The sequence below is a fragment of the Scleropages formosus genome, chromosome 14 (assembly GCF_900964775.1).
Source record: "Scleropages formosus chromosome 14, fSclFor1.1, whole genome shotgun sequence".
NCBI classification, from domain to species: Eukaryota; Metazoa; Chordata; class Actinopteri; order Osteoglossiformes; family Osteoglossidae; genus Scleropages; species Scleropages formosus.
The window spans coordinates 15,054,937-15,076,566 of NC_041819.1; the positions used below are offsets into that span (position 1 = coordinate 15,054,937).

Consider the following 21,630-nt stretch of genomic DNA (forward strand, 5'->3'; position numbering starts at 1 on the left):
ACCGCGGGCGAACGGCAACGCTCAGATTCATACTCCGATGCGAGCCGAAGAAGCCAGCCTGCGCTCTGGAACGGCCTCAGCCAACCAGAGCCGCTCAGGATGCCTCGCATGACGGGAAAACAAAGCCGAGCAGAAACATCAACAAGCCGCCCCGCGTAGTTTTTTTTTTCCCGGACGCGTCCCTTCCCACCGGTTTATTGCGGCTCTGTGTCTGTGACGCGTGTTGCGATGAGATGCCCTTCCTCTCTGACTCCTCTCCTCCCCGGGTTGCTAACCTCCAATTGTTTTTCTCAGGGCCCCTGGTTATTAGAATAAGAATGCGCCCGTGCGCCTCCTCTGCAGCGATTTACAGGTTCACGCGTCCGCGCTCGGCGGCCGAGCCCAATCTAACGAGGTTCCGCCACTGGGCCCGGCGAGAGGGTCGACGCTCGGGGCCCACCGGCTGCGTCCGAATGGGCAGTCGGCCGGTGGGCGCGGCGACGGGGGTGTAGGTGCAGGTGGAGAGAGCGCTGGGCGCGCCCTTGCCTCCGCTTCAATGTCAACACTGATCAGATTGCTTTAGTCGCCTGCTCGGCTCTCTCCTTTCCGCTCCAGAAGAACACGGCTCTTCCCTCTTTTTACGGATGCGGACAAAAATTCCTGCTCCGAGTTCAGCGACGCCGCTGATCGTGTTGTATTGCATTATATTACATAGATATTTTGGCGTCATCCTCATGACTTACAACCGCAGGACTGTTGAGTAGGCAGAGGCCGGACGAGCGAATGGTCTGGTTGTGAAGGTTTTCGTAGATCCGTGTCTGGCGCATGGACGCGTCAAGAGTCAACACGTACGACCCCATTTCGAGCAAACGGGGCGAATGAGACACGAACAACACAGGAACTTGCGTGGAGATGCATTTTATTGTCACCTGTGAGAAAACAACAGAAAGGGACTGTAATCCACGATGGCTGTGCACCCACTGCCTCTCCACGCCCACTTTACCTGCCTCCTCTGCATTTATGACTCCGTTTCCTTTTCCTTCTCCTGTCCGAAATGCAATACTCAGCTGTGACACCAGCAATGCTGTTGGAAGACCGTGGACAAACGCAGCTGAAAGGTCAGAAATGCGGCGGATGGGCGGAGCCGGCGAGACCCCCAGCCGGGCAGTTACGGACAGTTACAAGCGCCTGGCGGTGGATCTCTGCAGGTTTTGGCAGCTGTCCTCGCTGTCTGTCCCTCTCAGCCTGGGCGTCCGCCAGCCCACGTGCCCCGGGGTGCCGAGCCTCCGCTGCAGGTCTAAACCGTCGTGGAAAAGCATTTCATGTCCAATGACATGTTCTGGGAGGGGGGCACGCTGTGAGAAAGGAATTTCTTCGGTCATCAAACCGTGGGACGGCAGGGATGGAGGGAGACAAGCATCGAGCGGATGAGAGGTTGCACACCCACCTTTCGCCCTACACAATCAAGCATGTTGCCCGTCACGTGGTCCGTCTTCCGCGGGCGGGTTATCAGGTGCGATGCATGAGCCCGGGGCGCCGTGGTAACCGCTGCATCCCCACCGCCTAACCACACATAACCGCAACCTGGCTGCCACCTTGTCCGGCCCGATTAACCCTAAAGCACCCAATCTCCTGTAATGCGGACGCGTGCGACAGTTTAAGAAGCGCAGGGGCGCTCCGCCGAGGGCTTTCCCACCGAGCAGAAGGGAGGAAAAGAAGTCTGAGGTAGAGGTCAATGAGTAACTAGGCGCAGGCTGAATCCCCTATCCTCCAGGGTGACTGTAGGCTAATTAATAATTAATGCCAGAGACAGTGCTTTTGAAATGCAGATGCGATAACTGCAGGCTTGGCACGGCGGTTCAGAGGAAGCAGATTTGGAGGCTACGGGGAATCGGCGGTCCCCAGTCAGCGGGCTGTGGCAGCAGACCTGGGTGCAAAGCAAGGCCGATGGTTTAGATTAGATTCCCTTCAGCTGCTAATTACCTGAACGCACTTTGAAGTTCCTCCCTCTTCAGAACTGGGCGGAAAAGCGCGCCTGGTTCAGCCAGGGGACTTGGGGAGATGATCAAATGGATATGCTGAGAGAAAGAGAGAAAGAGAGAGAGAGAGAGAGAGAAAGAGAGAGAGAGAGAGAGAGAGAGAGAGGGGGGAGAGAGAGGCACCGGGTGCGGAAGGAGGATCCGATTAAAATACACAATTTTATTTTTACAAAAACCGCTTCCCTCCCTCGTCAGCGTCATATCGGCAGCAGAACACGGCACGACGGAAATAATCTGAAACTCCTTCGCTTTTTTAGGCAATTTTATACGGTGCGAAGCCGAACAAGCCGCCAAAGTGCGCTGCCCCTTTGTAACGCCATTTGTCAGGGATCAGAATTAAACAACATTAAACAAGATAAAACAAGATACACTTTTGGGTAACTTAGATGGTCGTGCCTAGAAACTTCGCATAATAAAATTACTCCACAAACTCCTTTTTAATGTCACTGGTTGGAACTTTGAGAAAATCCTGCATGTACGCTGAGTGCAAATAAATGCTAGAACTTGGGCAGTTGAAATATTAATAACGTTAATGTCAGGACTTCAATCTCTTGAGTAAGAAAAGCCAGAGAACATCAGTTATATGTCATCATCAGTATTTGCTATATTAATAATCAGTGTTACAGTTTGAGGGTACTACTACATTAAAGGATTTAATGTTTCCTACAGGGAGGCATGGTGGTGCAGCAGGCAGCACTGGTGCTTCACATCCCCTGGGCTATGAGTTCAGAAATGGGTTTCAATCTGGCTCAGAAAGTATAGCGTTTGAATGTTTTCCTCTTGGGGGAGTGCAGTGGCGCAGTGGGTTGGCCCGGGTCCTGCTCTTCTGTGGGTCTGGGGTTCGAGTCCTGCTTGGGGTGCCTTGCAATGGACTGGTGTCCTGTCCTGGGTGTGTCCCCTCCCCCTCTAGCCTTATGCCCTGAGTTGCTGGGTTTGGCTCTGGTTCCCTGTGACCCTGTATGGGACAAGTGGTTCAGAAGGTGTGTGTGTGTGTGTGTGTGTGTGTGTTTTCCTCTTGTTCGTGTGTTTTCTCCCACACTCCAAAGACATGAGTTTCTTTTGAACTGGTGACTAAATTGCCCAAACGGTGTGTATGTGTGTATGAGTGACTGAGTGTGTGCGATTGCCCTGTGATGGACTGCTATCCTGCCCAGGAAGTACTCTGTCTCATAAGCTGTGCCTCCAGGATAGGCTCTGGACCTCCATGACCCTGTACTGGACAAGTGGTTATTGATAACCCATAGGTGTTTTGTAGAGAACAGATAATAGATGTACAGCACAGACAACAGTGGTAGCTGGGCTCACGTTAATGAATTATAATCCAAACATAATTATAATAAGTATAATGATTAAAACTACGAAACAACATACATTCTGAGACTATACAACTGTAACCTGAAGGTTGCTGTTTCAAGTTCCAGGAGGGGCGCTGCTGTTGTACTCTTTAGGAAGTCACTTACCAGGAATTGCTGAAGTCAAATATCCAGCTATAGAAATAAAAAAAACAAGGTTATTATGTAAACAACTGTTTCAACAGAATGGGAAATATTCGCTAAAACTAGGATATTATTTTGTGCATAAAATGTCATCTTTAGGATACGAGAAAGTATGATACACACCAACGTTTACAGAATTTCACAAAAAAATTTAAGAAAAATTATAGCAAATCGATCACTTATTCAAGGGGTGTGGTGGCGCAGTTCGAGTCCCGCTTGGGATGCCTTGCAGTGGACTGGCGTCCCATCCTGGGTGTGTCCCCTCCCCCTCCAGCACTGCATCCTGTGTTGCTGGGTTAGGCTCCGGTTTGCAGTGTCCCTGCTTGGGATGAGCGGTTTCAGTGTGTGTGTGTGTGTGTGTGTGTGTGTGTGTGTGTGTGTGTGTGTGTGAGAGCACTTATTTGCATAATCACTCTGAAAGACTGGAAGAAACATGCAATACTGGTTCAGGAACACCGCATAAAAAGTACTACATGAAGTTTACTTTTGTTTCTGCAGTTCTGCTTACAAAGACATCGATCCAAGGAAAACTATGTGATCCACAGGTAAGAACCACAGGACTTTAATAAGTGTCCCTAAAATGTGACACTCAAAGCATATGTGAACATGTGTCTTTCTCGTGCAGTTCTTCAGCCACTCACCTGGCAGGTGCCCGGTGTCCTCCTGACCTTCCACACCGCAGTTTGACCTCTAGGCCCTTCCTATTGTTGTGACACTTTGGTTGAAAGGGCTGGGAAGGGAGGATACAGAGGGGGATATGGAGCATTAGAGAGCCGACCTTCTGGGTCTTCCCATCCTCTACACGGGAAGAGACGAGCTGGACGCTGAAGGGATATGACAGCAACTTTGGGTTCCGAACCTCGCCGAAAGTCATACCAGCACCCGAATGTCTCATAAGTGCTATGACAGGATCTATTCGATGATCCAATGCTGCACACTTGGGATTTTGTTAAGGAGACAAGCCAGATGTACTTGTTCTTGAAAGGTTAAGGGTTCGACTCTTACAAGACCGGGCAGGAAGAGTTCAGTTATTTGTACAGTCAACAGAAAGAATTCTGTAAAGTTGGGCCTTACGGTTTCTGAGCATTAAGGAGAAAAAAAACATTTCACTGAACAAACTTAATAAAGCATGAAGGATAATTCCGCTATGACGACCATGCAATAGCCCGCGGTAGTCAGTGCACAACAATAAATCTCTACATTTAATTTCAATTAATTGCTAAGAAGATTTATATGTCCTTTTCCAGAAGGAACTTTCAATGTCAGTTTGACCAACTTCTAGTGACTTTCATTAAATATAAATACATGAGGCCACAATGAATCCCTATATAAATCTGCATCGTGTTTCTCCTTCCTCGCTATCTAGTTCATATAATTTCAGGGGCTGGAGGAATCCTCCAGTAATCACAGAGCACATGTGCCAAACTGTAATGATTGCCATATAATAATACAACAATTAGTTACATTTTACACGCTGCCATAATTCAGTGTGATTCTGCACCACTGGTGTCATTCTCCACACTTTGTGCCAATCCACACGTTTTGTTCTCCACTGTGTCGTTCTACCGCATGTTATGTCGTTCTGCTGGTGACATGCTGTTGTTCTACGTGTTGTTTTATTCTACACGTTATTTTCCACATTCTGTCGTCCTCCACATTCCGCGTTGTTTTACACCTGCTTTCTCATTCTGCATTGTTTCACCCATTGTGTGTCATTCTCTTCATTCTATGCTATTGTACACCTGTGTCATTCTCCACATTGTCATTCTAACGTTATCATTCCCCACATTTTATGTTCTACATTTATGTCATTCTCCACATTCTGTCATTTTCCACTTGTGTCAGTCTCCGCATTCTGACGTATTTTACACTTCTTTCATTCTGTATATTCTGGTTCATTCTATATATTATTATATGCATATATTATATTATTCTACACGTCATTCTAGACATTATTGTATTGTTCTACACATAGTGCTATTCTCCACGTGCTATTTCACTATATACATTCTGTTATTCCAATGTCTGCCATTCATTGTCTTTCTCCGAATTCTGATGTTCCACACCTTGTCATTCTCCACATTTCGGTGTCATTCTCCAAATAGGCAGGTAAAAGGGAACGCGGTCTTTCACCGTTCTGCCCATCACAGTCCTTCCTTCCACCTCCCCTCCCTCTTTCATTCCCCTGTAATCTGGGTGTCTGCCTGTACTGCACTTACACTTATCTTTAATGAATACATTTCCTGCATTCAAAAGCCACCTTGCAGCTGAAACACTTCACACACCTTCCTACCGATTCTGTCTCCAAGGTTCTCCGTGCATCACAGCTTTCACCTGCAACCTTCAATTCACTGTTGATGAAAATAACTACATGTGCCACAAAGTGATGCTCCAAACAGCTGTCCGTATTTCATAACCGCATTATTCCGGTGCACTTAGAGTAAAGCAAAATAAAAGAACACTCTCATGAATTCTTGATAAAATCTGAGCGTGGTCACTTTGAGCACCGTTGTGAGCTGATCCATGATTGCGGAGTCATACATGACTAATTGTTTTCATATGTCGCTGGTTATATAGGGACATGGTGGCTGTTATAAAATGAGCGCTTATTTCCATCATAAGCACTAGTAGCATGATGCCAGTGTGACAGCAGTCACGGGGGACGAGCTGCCTTTGGAGGCGACACTAATATAATTTTTATGTCCTCTCCTCCTCCTGTGTTCTTCCCTACGTGTCATAATCTCCTGCCAACATCCCAGAATTGTGTCCTAGGTCACAAAGTCACTTTACATCTTAAACTTTTAAAGTAGCTTTTTTGTCCTAATGTGAAACAAGTCAAACAGATCATTTGTGTCAATGTACGGTTTTGTACTGTAAGTAACACAGACTGTTGGACTATTAGCCTATTAGACCATTAGACTATTGGACTATTAGGCTACATTAAATTAATGACAGTCACAGTAATGCTTTGTCAACAACACAGTCCGAAAATAATAACAATGACTCAATGAATTACCTTTTGAACATTAATTTTGGTATTCTAAATTGCTTACTGACTTCGCAGATGTTAAACAGTCAAACCACTTGTCAATTCAAGCTACAAAAGAACATTTCCTACAATATACTACATATAACTATGAATACGACCATTACAATTTAAATTTCCGGAGGTCTTGAAAAGAAATTATCAACGGTTCTGGAGTTCTTTACTGTAACCTGATATTGCCAGAAAAAACCCATCATTTATATGTATAAGACTATTAGAATATAATATATATATTATATATATATATATATATATATATATATATACACAGCAGTGTTATATATATATAGTTGCGTGTCTTGTTCTGTTGTACCTTTGGCCAAATAACACACATAATTCACATATTCGTGTGTTTATGAGTTCTGCTGTGGGGTCTGGGGTGGGGTCGGTGGAGGGTGAGGTTCGGGGGGGTCTGGGGTCACAAGGTTCCATTTTTTAAAGTCACGAAAAAAGCGCACAACGCGAAACTGAGAGACACTTAGCAAACACGCGCTAATAATGCACATAAACCTGCTTATTATATTTATCTCCTTATCACTGCATATTTTCCCCAGAGATTTTCTTAAGCCTCGGAAAAAATAAAGCAGTATAACTGTACACTTTGAGAAAACACAGGAAGAAAGTACACAAATCAACATTTATGTTACTATAAGTTACTGAAATATGAAAACCGAAAGCGAATTATTGAAATATATTTAAAAGTTACAATTGTACTTTCAATACTGAATAGAATATAAATCTTAATGAATTAAATACACTGTACTGAAATACAACAATCAGTGCAATGAATTAGTTTTCACAAAGTAAGACAATAATAAATGTTAATTCGTGTTGCTGAATTTGGTCGATATTGACTCGAAAACCGAGCCATTTACAGTAAGAAACACCTTCAAATCAGACTAAAGTTATAGCAAGTAATCGTACGACGATTTATGCAACTAAGTATTACACGATATAAATTATACATTTTTAAAAAAAAAAAAAAAACATGGTAGACAAGGTGAAAAACGTACATTGTTTAAAATTATTTTGGTAAATTTAAGCAAATCCTTAGAGCCTAATTCATTGTAATATTCATATTGTGTCCTTGTGCACTGCTGTACTTCAGTGTGTAAAAAATATATATTATATATATTTAAAAAAATACCAATATCACTGTGTCTTGTAAAGCTACTACTATTACAACAACAGCAACAACAATAATAATAGATAGATAGATAGATAGATAGATAGATAGATAGATAGATAGATAGATACTTGTAAAAACAGAATATGATCTATGAGAATCTATGATCTATTAAAATGGCGAAAAACCTTTTATTACATTTCACTGTAATAAAATATGGCACATTTTTGAAATAGAGCAACTGAGAGTAATAGGGAATTATTTGTGCAAACTGTACGCTCGCTGGAGATGCAGGGCCCTGTTAACTCGAACCCATCCAAGTTATAAAGCGCACAGCCTGTGGCGCAGCTTGCGAAATTGAACTATATTTCGTTAATGAAATATTCATACATACACGCATACATACAGGTACATACTCACAGTGTGTATGCGTGTTCACGGCTCTCGGACACACACCCCACTCCGCACCCCCCGGCGACCCCCCCCACACCGTTACTAATGCATTTCTTCCACTATGGTCTCCGTGCCAAAACTGCCTTGAAGTCTCATTTCATTGGGCTCTCAGGCCCTTTATTGCGTCCACAGGATTCTCTTTGGACTCATTTTCTGATGTATTTATGTTTATGGAAGCGCAGCGCGAGCGTGCACGTGCATGATGTGGCACTACCGGGGAAATTAATAAAGCAACAATATACTTATTAAAAACACAGAAATTGCGTCACAGCTCCTGGTAAAATGTCTAACCGCTGACTGAAATATTTACCTTATTTTGACAGAAGGAAGGATCCTCCAAACTAAGCAGGCAGATCTTTTAATAAGGTGAACAAGTCCGTGCTGCTCTGCTCTGGGTTCTTTTTTTTTTAAATTAGAATTTTGGAAATGAACACTGATCCGTCCAGCTGAATGTATATAGCTTCCATCTTCAAACGTGAAAATGTGAAATGTAAAATATAAGTCGCCGTTTATGAGAAACGTCATGGTGTTTTAATCGTGTTCAGAACAAGCTGTGGGCATGCGGCTAATAATATGGAAATAATCGGATTTAGAAGGGAAATGGATTTCCAGCTGCAGCAGTGCCCCGCACACATTAAACAAGTATCCTATATTTCTTTTATCATCATTAAAAAGGAAAGAAAAGTTTGATGCAAAGCATTAAACTCGCTATAATATACACACTAAGTAACACAGCCATGTGTTGCAGTTGAATTTTCAAAACTCAGAATCATGGAGACACATTCACTCAGGGTCTACAATACGGTGCAAGAATAAGAGAAAATAATAGTGATAAAAAAAAAGACCGTTGTCGTGTTTGCACGTTGAAATGAGCGCGTGTTTTGAGGCGCGTGTGCGGGAGTTTCGGCCAGACACCGTGGGAAGGCGCGCGAGCGACAGCTCGTGAACGCGCGTGCCCGGCGTCCGGCCTCTGTCCTCGAGACAGCGGCTGCTGCGTCACACGTAGCGTCAAGAGAACACACTGCTGCTACACTGTAATATTTACACCGATGGCATGCCTGTTTCAGTCTCGCGTTGTTCCTCACTCACTAAAACAATTGTGACAACAACCGAAAAAAAAAATGCATTTTTAAAGGCGAAAACCAACTGGTCTTTAAATACTTCCTTTTTTCCGCGCACGTCCGCGGCTCGGCTCTTACTTAGGACTCGAGATTCTGTTAGAATTAAGTCGAGTTTATCTTTGCAAGTATCAAAACTGCTAAATAGAGCTTCACGGAATTAAACCTTTGTTTTTATACAATGCAATCGCGGTTCTGTTGTTTGTTTTAACACCAAAGTTTGTTAAACTTACAGTAGACTAGTATGACAGCAAATGTGGCAAACGCACGGTCTTCTATTTAAGAACAAGTTTTGCGCTGGTTCAGCATTAACTGTGGCTTTGAACAATCCTGAGATGCAGAGACCACCGAAAATGTGCCAACTTTTCGCCAATTATTGGTGTTTGAGGAGGGGGGGGGGGGGCTAAGATAAAAAGTAAAAGAGCGCAAAATATGCATGTTTGGTGTGTGACGATGCTGCATGTTCTCGCAGGGCTCGAGAAGCTGCAGGACTGGTAACAGTATCCCGAGATGCTCTGATTTCCCTGCGTGTCCAGTCACGGCCTTCCCTTTCAATGAGTCGCTTTATTGTGCCCCTGGACTGGGATTTGAGTCTTTTATTAGCTTCTCTATGGAAACCCAGATCGTGGGGACAAAAATGTGAGTCTGAATAATGAGCATCAGCACAAGAAACGGCTCGAGAGCAGCATCTGTTACACTTGGAAACTTAGACTATGGAGAGAAGGAGAGCTGCAAACCCCCCACCTTTTTTTCCACCAGCTCCCTCATACTGGACACACACACACACACACACACACACACACACACACACACACACACACACACACACAGCATCAGTGCCTCACATGGACTTCACAGACCACACTACTGCCGAAACAGTCATTTTTTCAAACGCATACAGTTAAGCGCGCGGGAAGAAACCGAGTGAATTATGGACATCTCAGCATCTCAAATTATGACTCATTTTCCCGGAATAACTACATTTAAACGTAATCTCTCTCTCTCCTTCCATCCCAGCAGCACTGAAGCAAAAGAATGGATGTGAGTCCAAAATTAAGATCTAAAAAAATCGACTTACATGATGGAATTTTTTACTTCATAGTCTATGTCGGCTTAGATGAGAAAAAAGCTAAATTCGGTTAAAAATGGAACAGAAGGTCGATTGTGCCGATTTTGTCTCCAAGCGAAATTTCATTTACAAATTTCATTAAACGTTTTGCTGTTAAAAACACACACACACACACACACCAGCAGCTACGCGTGAGGTTTTTGCGAGCAGACTAAACCACTAAGCGCATCAACACTGGTGGCGTTTCCACTTTTACACAGATGCACGTGCAGTAAGAGTGGGCCGAAGTGTGTAATATGAGGTGTGAAAGTGCTCCGACTGGGGGTCCCCCTCCTGCCCCAGCGCACAGCCCACTCACCTGCGCTCCTCCCGAGGATCCGGAGGTCCCGCCACGTCCTGCAGCTCCGTCCGTGTTCTTCACAGGAAAAGCCCACTCTTTAATGACTTTCCTGCGGCGCCTGGCCTTCTTTTATTTCTGCTAAATGTATGAAAATGTATGCAAATTTAAATCAAGCTTAACCTGGGAAGCTCTTCCAATATATTCGATGGAATTTCAAACCAATAAGAGAGGACTCTAATGGCAAATATAGTTGTGCGGATGCGTAAATTTATAGTAAGTGCGCAGAGAGGACATTTTTCAAGAATTGTGAAAAAAAAAAAACAATTTCAAATACTTTTTTTTTTTTTCAAAAAAAGTTGCGCGCAAAGCGAATAAACCAGTTCGTACATGAATTAACGCTTTTGTTTTGATGGATATTTGGCTGAAATATTTGTTCATAACCATATTAAAATACAATTATTTGTTACTTAATCTTGACACTGTAACAATCTTATCTCTGTGCCTAGACAGGAGAGAATCTACTTTAAATTGACATTTGCTAACCCTTTTAAATAAATGTACAGTACAGGAATCGTATAGTTTTGTACTTTCTTTTGTTATTAGAAATGTGCTAGACTTTCTTTGAAAAAGATTTAATTATTTTCAAAAATAAAATATTTCCTGAAAATAAAAACTACGATTACACCATGTTTCTCTGATAAGAATGAATCCTATAAAATACATTATTTATATACGTATAGTATGTTTACAGCTATGCAAGATATAGATATACAATTTTTAGATGTACATTTCTTTAATTTTGTGTGTGTGTGTGTGTGTTCACAGGATCAAAAAAGCTAAAGATGCTTTATACCTTTCAGCATTTCTAGGACTTCAGATGATAACAAACAGTGGCACGATGCAACTGATGTATTTTTAGAACAAGAGTGCAGCAGTAAGCAGCCCAACAGCAAGTTAAGAAATAGTTAATGAAATGCGAAAGAGAGGGTCGGTATATTAGACAATGGCAACGCGAGGAGCCCGCAGTCACTTCCTGTTTTGAGCGAGTTCAATTCTCCGAGTTAAACGAGCTCTGCGGGGAAGGGACCGCCCCTCGCCGCGCTATTGGCCGCGAGCTTAGTCCGCGACTTGGAACTCCACCGCGATTGGCTGAGCGCGCCGTCACTTCGCAGCCGGCCGCTCATTTGGCTCCCTAGGCTGATAGATGTCAAAGGCTGAGGCTGTTCTCTTTGCCACATTATAACTAGTAGGGGATCTACACCAAGCATGGCCACTGCCGCCTCGAATCCCTACAGCATTATCAGCTCGAGCTCTATGGTGCACGCAGACTCGGCGGTCATGCAAGGGAGCCCTTTCAGGAATCACCAGAAACTTCTCCAGAGCGAATACTTACAAGGAGTCCCCAGCAATGGACACCCCCTCGGTCACCAGTGGGTGACCAGCTTATCCGAGGGGAGCCAGTGGTCAGCGGCGTCTCTGGCGGCCAGTCCTCTGGAGCAGCAGGATGTAAAACCGGGGCGCGAGGACCTGCAGCTCGGGGCGATCATCCACCACAGGTCGCCGCACGTCGCGCACCACTCGCCGCACGCGAGCCACCCGGGCGCGTGGGGAGCGGCCGTGTCGCACAACACGTCGGCGAGCGGCGGCGCGCAGCCCGTCAACATCTACACGCAGGCGGGCTTCACGGTGAACGGCATGCTGGAGCACGGGGCCATGACGCCCCCCGCGAACTCGGCGCAGAGCGGGGGCTTGCACGCGGGGCTGCGGGACACGCCGGAGCACGCGGACGTGCACGCGCCGCCACAGCAGCAGCAGCAGGCGCCGCCGCCGCACCACCACCAGCATCAGCACCAGCAGCAGCAGCAGCAGCAGCAGCAGCAGCACCACCACCACCACCACCACTGCCACGATCACTCGGACGAGGAGACGCCCACGTCAGACGAGCTCGAGCAGTTCGCCAAGCAGTTCAAGCAGCGGCGCATCAAGCTGGGCTTCACGCAGGCGGACGTGGGGCTCGCGCTCGGCACGCTCTACGGCAACGTGTTCTCGCAGACCACCATCTGCAGGTTCGAGGCGCTGCAGCTCAGCTTCAAGAACATGTGCAAGCTGAAGCCGCTGCTGAACAAGTGGCTCGAGGAGGCCGACTCGTCCACGGGCAGCCCGAGCAGCATCGACAAGATCGCGGCGCAGGGCAGGAAGAGGAAGAAGCGCACGTCCATCGAGGTGTCCGTCAAGGGCGTCCTGGAGACGCACTTCCTCAAGTGCCCGAAGCCGGCGGCGCAGGAGATCTCGTCGCTGGCCGACAGCCTGCAGCTCGAGAAGGAGGTGGTGCGCGTGTGGTTCTGCAACCGGCGGCAGAAGGAGAAGAGGATGACGCCGCCCGGGGGGGACCAGCCGCCGCAGCCGCACGAGCTGTTTGCGCACGGCGCGAGCGCGGACGCCTCCGCGTGCCACGACCTCTGACAGCGGGGCGGCTTTTAACTTATGGATCTTCTTTATTAAAATAAATAAATAAATAAATGAGCAAAGAGACAAATGGGGAATTTTTAAAAAAGGAAAACAAACAAACAAACAAACAGAAAAACCCCGCTAAACCCCCACCGCCCTTTCTGGGTGGTGTCCCCGGTGACGCTTTCTCCAAGAACCTGGTTTAAAACGGGACGAGCAGAACTTTCTGCTTTCTGTTTTTTTTTTTTTTTTTTTTTCAGCTTTATCTCCAGATCTCTGGACAAATACATGGACATTGTTTTTTTTTTTTTGTTTAATTTTTAATGTTTTTTTTTTTTCTAAATTATGATTTTACAAAAAGGATCCCGTTTATTACCAAAATTTAAATCTCGATTTTCTACAAATAAGAAAATTTCTCCAGTGAAAAGAATTTAAATACAGAATTGTGCCTATAATAATAACCCAGCGCCTTGGTGATCTAACATATATGTATCTTATATATCATATATATATATAAATATATATCAGGAGAATCAGCTATCATTTTTTTTTCGGGGGAAACACATTTGTTTTGTGTTTTGTATCAGTTTGTGGGAGCGCTGCCTGGATATTTCATCTAACAAGGTGTTTTACTGTATTTACACCACCTATATATATAGTCCATGTTTTCAAAGCCCGCGGAAAACGGAGAAGAACCGTTGTGTTTATATGTCATTTAGTTTAATTCTAGTTTATTTATTTATTGTTGGGGTCAAACTACACTCAACAATGGCTGCAGCATCACAGTAACGGTACTTTATGGTACCAGGTGGCCATTTTAAGTCACTTTATGAGACGCTTCTCCATCATCTTAGATTTATTTTAAGGTATTTCTGTGTGTTTCAAACCTGCGTGTATAGGATAAATCCGTTTTTAATCAGCTAAACTACAATGTTTGTTACGAGGCCTAAAATAATGAGGGGGGGAAATGCAGCACTGTGGTACGTCATGTAAAATGAAGTCGGGAATATTCTGAGGTGTTGCAGAAAAAATGTGCTGTACTTTATGGCTCCTAAACTCGAGACTGAATCTAGTCCCATACTCGACCACAATACTGTGTTATTAAATTATTGGCACTAAAAATGTAAGGGTGAGAAACCTGCCAAATACATCAAGGTTGTACTTCACTATTGTTGATGATATTATTGTACACGCTCAGCACCTGAAGTTTTATAATCTTCCAATCCTACAATTATTGATGTATTTCTTTAATATTTTTCCAATTTGCTATTTGTACAGTTTTGTATAAAACTTTTTTGGAGTTTAATTTAAACAAATACAGGTTAGTTTATTCATGCGAGTAGTGATGTAAAATAAACGCTATTTTCATTACAGGTTCACGCGTTGCGCATTTTTATTGCACACTCACAGGTGACGCGCTTCTTTTGTTACTGAACACGTATAAGGAGTAAATCCGTGTTGTTTGCTCTAAACAAACACTTGAAACAGCTTCGGCTCTCGCTGTGTCCACGACGGGCTGCTCATTGTTACCCTGATATTATTTCATAAGCGCCTCAAATGTTGCGCACATGGATGGACGCGGAGAGGCTTCCATTCAACGTCGCATTTAAGTCGGGAAACGCAGTTGTTCGCATCCAGTTCTTTCCTGGCTCCTCTTTCCTTACATTTACAGTTAGACCTCGAGACATCTCATATTGACAGGTTTTGGTAAAAGAGGGCAGGTCCCTGTGTATGTTGCACATGTTTTCTCTATACATAAGTAAGGCCCTTGTATTTGTTTAAACGTGTAAAATGCGCATGGTATTGTAGAATGAACACACTAAAATGCCTTCACATTATTATTATTTTTATTATTATTATTATTATTATTAATAATAATAATAATAATACAAATAATAATAATAATAATAACAATTATTATTATTATTATTATTATTATTATTATTATTATTATTTTATTTATTACTATTATTATTATTTTTATTATCTCATGTCCGGTTGTGCCAAAGCTGTTTGGTGCAGTTTATAAGATTCATTGATTTATAGCATTACATAACATGTTTACAAAGCGTTTATCGTACTGTTTACAAATTACAAATTACAAAAAAAAAATTGTTTCTATTGAATTGTTTTCCATTTTCAAATTTGAACCATATAGAAACAAAAAATAGACATGATTATTTAAGAAGACTTAACCACTGTCTGTCGTAATTCGTTAATGTACCATTTTAGAGCAATAAATAAATTATTATTATTATTATTATTTTTATTATTATACGAAAGGCGGAGGGTGGTACGGACACGCGTTTCAACATTTATTTAGAGTGTGAATGACAATATTAATGACCTACTAGACTCATTAAAATTAAGTACTGAGGATACAGATGAGGAAAAAACGTGTTTACATGGATATATATATGTGTTGTTTCGTTAGAAAAAAAACTTTTTTTCAGGCACATTCTTAGATTTTTGAAAATGTTACTTTTTAATTTTGTCCTAACAGCACAAATTCTGTAATAGCCGAAATTAAAAAAAAAAAAGTTTAATTAAAGGAAAACGAGGCAAAATTACCTTGCTTTTGTTTATGAGGATGGATTTGAGCCTAATATTCTTAATATTGATAGCACAGCTGCACGTACAGCTGAACTCTAATTCTGAAAGCAAACGAGTGTAAAATGAAATTTATTGGAAATAAATATGTATTACTACAAAATAGTGAGAAACTGTAAAAAATAATATAGCCATGTGATATGATAGGGCCATATATTTCACTCCTACCGCCTGTTATTGTTTTGCTCTTTAAATTTGTCTTAATGTTATTAACCAACAGTATAACAACAACAACTGAATGTCTGAACAAGTTTCAGAATTACTTTTTAAAAATGTAAGTAATTAAATTTATGGTGGAGGAAGGGGGGGCATGCAGGGAGTGGGTGGGATGGGGGGGGGGGTGCACAGAGCCTCCTGCATTCAGCCCCTGCCTCCATAACTGAGCCCTGACTGGAATACTAATGCTGGTTAATGTATGTATGTCTCTCCCTGGCTTCCAAACTCACAGGTACAGGAAGAGCACCGGGGACCTGTGATGGAAGAGGCGCACAGTGGAGCTTTGCTGCACAAAAATTCTAATCAAGGTTCTTTTACATCTATCTATCTATCTATCTATCTATCTATCTATCTATCTATATACACTCTCACACACTCTGCTTTACAATAAACCGAAAATTTAAATTGAAAGTGCGCATGATTTCTCCCTGAATGCCTCAGTCTTGCTCTCACACTGTTTGTATGTGTGTATAAGTGGACATGTGTGATTCTCTGTTTGTGTGTGTGTGTGTGTGTCTTGATTTCTGTGGTTTTCTTTCCATCCCCAGCAGCAGGAGACCGGACGGGCCGAAGAGAACACACGACGCTGGATAAAACGAAGTAAACGCCAAACACAGTTGTGTTCTGTACGGCACTCCGTTTCTGCATTCATGATAAAGGTGTATTTTTCGTATTAATGGTACAGTGACAGTCAGGTCCCATTCGTCCCCTTCTGGAAACAGTGCAGCGCTTCAGTGCACAGCATTGTAACCTGAAGGTTGTTTGTTCAAATCTCTCCCCTGCCACTGCTGTAGTGTGCCTGCTCAAGGTGCTTACCTCAATTACCAGAGTAAGGAAAGCCTGCTGCACAAATGGCTCAGGTGCTGCAATTCACTCTGGATACATCATCTAAGAGATCAGTCGAAAGTAATATTTACGATGATTTAAAGAGGTAAACAGGTTTACAGTGCTCAGCACCCGCGTGTGTGTGGGGGGGGAGAAAAAAAGTCTTAAAAGCAGCAGCCGTCACCTTCACCGACTGCAGAGAAGACCTTAATTTATTTATTAATTTTCTTCTGTGATGACAAAGTTCATGATGAGCCCCTCTCTCTGCCACCTGAGGCAGTTTTACATTTCTCTTCTGTGTCTGAGGGCTGACATTTCAGGCCGAATGGCAGAGAGCAGCTGTGCGAAGGTCAAGGGGAAATCATTTCGGCGGGGTTGGTGCGGAAGTCAGCTTTCTCTCTTTCCTTGTGTCGCAGGTTATAGTCTGGGTTATGGGTTATGATTTGGAAATGATCATCAAAACATTTTAAAAGCGGGAAAAAAATTCTCATTTAATGGAAATTGTTTCAGCTATTAATCATTATAATATTAGGAACAGCAGCAGTAGTAGTTCAGGTGGTGAATAATTGCAACTTATATTATCCTAGCAACAAAAATAACGTTTTTGATTTTTTCCATCTTTTTCTCATATCTTCAACCCTGGGACCTGTTGAAATTCTTGCTTATAAGCAAATTATTCCCACTTCATTTTACATTAATTACTCGAAACGATTTCCTTTCAATTCTGGATGTGTTAATGATCCATAGCCGCACTGTACTGGTACACAAGGTGTAAAAAACGTGCAGCTCCAAGGTGTCTCGTACCTGTCTGTGACTCTAGTCGAATGTCTCCCCCTGGTGGTCTGTCTTGGCAATGACACCGCCTATAATATGAGGACGTTCTAACAAATACTGCAATATTTAATAAGAGTTGTAAACATGATAGAGCTGCAATGTAGGGGATTTTTTAACCATACTAACCATATAACTTGATAATACTGAAACAGAGTGCTGCTATGATAGTTACATGGGTGTTACCTGGTTACACCACACCTAGGATGAGCTCACCTTTAATATGAGTTCATAACCAGTTCAAAATGGGTGAAGCAGACTTCTGCCTGAGCTGTGGGTTCAGACATAGGTTTGCTCTGGTTTCCTCCCACAGTCCAAAGGCCTAAGTTTTAGGTGAACTGGTGACTAAATTGTCCTGTGTGTGTTACAGTGAATGTGTGTGACAGTGACTGGCATCCTGTGCTGAGTGCACCCTCCCTCGTTCCCTCTGCGCCAAGGATAGGCTCCGGCCCAATAGGACCCCAAACTGGACAGGCAGTTATTGATAAATGGATTATTTTATTATAAATAAGAATGAGTAACATTTTTTTAATACCTTAGAAGTGTCTGACAGCATCTATAACAGCAACTGCAACATAAAGTGTAAAAAAAGTGCACTTACACTACTACGTACAGGGGTCCTTCTATTCCCCAAATGGTCCAGTCAAAGTGTCTATGTTAGTACTGAACACAACTCGTCCCCACAGCGCAGGACACGAAGAGGGACAGAGAAGAAAAAAAACTGACTAAGAAATGCGAAGACTCGGTCCCGAACCCACACTGGGGTCTGGAAAATTGAAAAGGACCACATCCCAGCATCTGGGCAAAGACACGAGGACGCTGGACGTGATAAGTCATGAGGAGACACTCTGGAGGGACAGTCAGAGGAGGGACGCAGGAGATGGCACCCCTCTCAAGGAGAAGCTCCGTCAAGTGGCAGCTGGGGATGGAAAGCAGAGACACAACATCCTGTCAAGCCTGGACCATGCAGCACTGTCTCACTCTTCCATTTATTCATTTGTCTGGCACTTCTCTCCAAAGCAACATACAGTATACCATAATGTTACACTTCTTACACTGATTTACCCATCTATACAAGTGGCTCATTTTTAATGCAGCCATTCCTGAGCACTACAGCACCGGGTGGGAATCGAACCCAGAACCTCCAAGTGCAGTGGTGTTCGCATTTAACGAGTGCGCCCCCCTAGTGGACTTTCACTGCAAAGTGTGCAAAAAAGAGGGGTAATTGAATTAGCAGCTGAATTCTGTTTTTGGACACAACGCTCTTTAAAGGCCTCTAACCCTAAAGCATCAGACTGATGGAGAGGAAGTAAGAAACACCTAGAAATTGTGCAATTATGTTTGTGGAATTAATTGTTAGGGTTGTGTTGCGGGGGGCGGTGGTGCAGCGGGTTTGACCGGGTCCTGCTCTCTGGTGGGTCTGGGGCTTGAGTCTCGCTTGGGGTGCCTTGCGGCGGACTGGCGTCCCGTCCTGGGTGTGTCCCCTCCCCCTCCGGCCTTACGCCCTGTGTTACCGGGTAGGCTCCGGTTCCCCGCGACCCCGTATGGGACAAGCGGTTCTGAAAATGTGTGTGTGTGTGTTTGGGTTGTGGAGGGTGCGGTGGTGCAGCGGGGTTCACCGGGTCCTGCTCTCTGGTGGTTCTGGGGTTCAAGTCCTGCTTGGAGCGTCGTGTGATGGACTGGCATCCTGTCCTGGGTGTGTCTCCTCCCCCTCCGGCCTTTTGCCCTCTGTTGCCAGGTTAGGCTCCGGTCCGCTGCAACCCTGCTTGGGACAAGCGGTTTCAGCCTGTGTGTGTGTGTGTGTTTTTGGGTTGTATTACATTTCTCTCTCAATCTTTGTTTCCCGTATTATTCTCCATAATACCTTCCATAATATTCCTGTTTTTCAGTTTTACTCTCATCCTTCTCATCCTTCCTAAACCCTCAGCACTGTGCCCACAGGGTCTAATGAACCTGGAAGTTACAGGTTCGAATCCCACTCCCTGCTGTAGCACCCTTGAGAAAGGTACTTACCTTAAAGCACTCCAGTAAAAATGACCAAACTGTACAAATGGGGTAAATTACGGTATCAACATTATAAGTCGCTTTGGAGAAAAGTATCAGTTTGTGTGCAGAGTGGGAACCGGCGGCGCTCTCCCACATCCAGGGATGGGATGGGAATATAATAAAGTACAGTACACATGGTTGGAATGTGGTGGAGAACAACAGCCAGCGATCGACAATGTTCAGTAGAGAGAGAGAGGTAGGTGTGTGTGTGTGTGTGTGTGTGTGTGTGTGTGTGTGTGTGTGTGTGTGTGTGTGTGTGTGTGTGTGTGTGTGTGTGTGTGTGTGTGTAACGTCGTTTCCACATTGACTGGAGCAGCGGCCTTCTCAAGTGATTCCTTTTCCATTCACGAGTTTCTGGCGCTCACAGATGGGGGGGCAAAAAATTAATTTAAATAAATTTAAAACCCAAGGTGCGCTAAATGCTGACTCAGCGCTTCCTGTATGTATATACACACACACACACACACACACACAGAGCAGTGTAAAACGCATGAATAAAACATGTGCTCTTATTACAAGAGGCAGTGAGGTATTCCGGCGTGGGGACGTTAATCCAACTCGCGCCATAAAACGTTTCAAGTCCCGCATTAATTATGCTTTAGCTTTAATTATGGAGTTAATTTTATGCTTGCTTACCTTGCCTTAAAAAAAGACACACTTCCTTTCCGAAGAGATTGAGAAAATATCGCCGACTTTTCTGGGGATGAGGTGATTAATTATGAAGTTAATTTTATGCTTACTTACCTTGCTTTAAATAAATGATATACTTCTTTTTTTCCAAATTTTTCAAAATCATTCAGAAAATTCTGCATGTTTTCCTGCCAGAAGAAGCTGATTTTCAGTCAAGTAAAAAATCAAGGCGAGAAATTATTATTATTATTATTATTATTATTATTATTATTATTGAGCAATAACAGGTCTGTGATTCCCTTATATGTCCGGGGCTGCATGCGCGAAACACTGAGTGGTGCATTAATAATAATAATAATAATAATAATAATTACCCTATTTGCGAAATACATCATCAGCAAGAACCGTGCCGCTCAACACACGTGGAGCACGTGACACGCGCGGGAAACACTCTGCATTTAGCGCGGGCTCAGAGAGCGACTCCACAACGCGATCTGTCTTTGTCTTTGGCGTCGCACACGAGCACATTATTATCTGCGCTGCTCACTCCATTAATCCTGCTGCCTCTATTCGGCGACTCTCGTGTCGGCTCCTCAACTACTGTCAGGCCGCTCGCGCGCTAATCTGACACCGAACGGCTTCATTAAGCGCGCCGCGCTAATTGGTTTAAATCAGGCGCCTGGCGTTGATTGAGATGAATAAATGCGCGCGAAGCACGCGGGGCTCCCGGTGGCCTCGCGCCGCACCTTCCGTCTTCCACGAGTCGAGCGTTTCCCCAGAAAATCTCCATTGGAAGTGGTTCCTTCTTCTCTTTTTTTATTTAGCTGACCAACACCTGGTTGACCCAGAAGGTGGCATAGTGGTTAAAGACATGCTATTAAAACCAGAAGGTTGCTGGTTCAAGCCCCCCTACCTACTTGCTCTAACAGCCTCTCTCAAGGTACTTAACCTGGACTGTCTGAGTAGCCTACAGTAAGCACCTCTATAAATACAAGAGCAAGTGGTAAGGGCTGCTGAATCTGAACCTGAAGGTCACAGGTTTGAATCTCCCTTCCTCTAAATTGCTCCAGTGAAATTTACCCACCTGTATAAATGGGTAAATCATTGCAAGGGGCTGTAGAGAAAAGTGTGAGATCAATGAATACAAGTACAGTTGGTCCCTGACTTATGATGGGGTTATGTTCTGCGAAACCCTACGTAAAAAATGCATTTAATACGCCCGATACACACCTCTGTGTGACAGACTGGGAGATGCAGATCGCTGCCTCTGTCCAGCATTGTGAGAGAGTATTACTCTGCATATTGCTTGCCCGGAGGAAAAAAAAAAAAAATCTAAATTCAAAGTACGGTTTCTACTG

At 43.8% G+C, this 21,630-nt stretch overlaps 1 protein-coding gene and 2 long non-coding RNA genes across 3 annotated transcripts; 1 reads left to right on the forward strand and 2 right to left on the reverse strand.

Moving 5' to 3' along the window:
• Positions 1–890: 890 nt before the first annotated feature.
• LOC108920049 (uncharacterized) lies at positions 891–2,862 on the reverse strand. The gene is made up of 3 exons (XR_001964970.2): positions 1,963–2,862; positions 1,427–1,611; positions 891–1,334 (listed from the first exon to the last, which is right to left on the reverse strand). It is a non-coding gene; the product is annotated as an uncharacterized LOC108920049 (long non-coding RNA).
• A 936-nt stretch (positions 2,863–3,798) lies between these two features.
• On the reverse strand, positions 3,799–12,116 carry LOC114912216 (uncharacterized). The gene is made up of 4 exons (XR_003798156.1): positions 12,060–12,116; positions 10,685–10,804; positions 4,156–4,244; positions 3,799–3,833 (listed from the first exon to the last, which is right to left on the reverse strand). It is a non-coding gene; the product is annotated as an uncharacterized LOC114912216 (long non-coding RNA).
• Positions 11,907–13,134, forward strand: LOC114912215 (POU domain, class 3, transcription factor 4-like). Its single transcript, XM_029258114.1, has 2 exons — positions 11,907–12,454; positions 12,545–13,134. Exons 1-2 carry the CDS (start codon positions 11,933–11,935, stop codon positions 13,127–13,129), a joined length of 1,107 nt encoding a protein of 368 aa, XP_029113947.1. The 5' UTR covers positions 11,907–11,932; the 3' UTR covers positions 13,130–13,134.
• Positions 13,135–21,630: the final 8,496 nt, after the last annotated feature.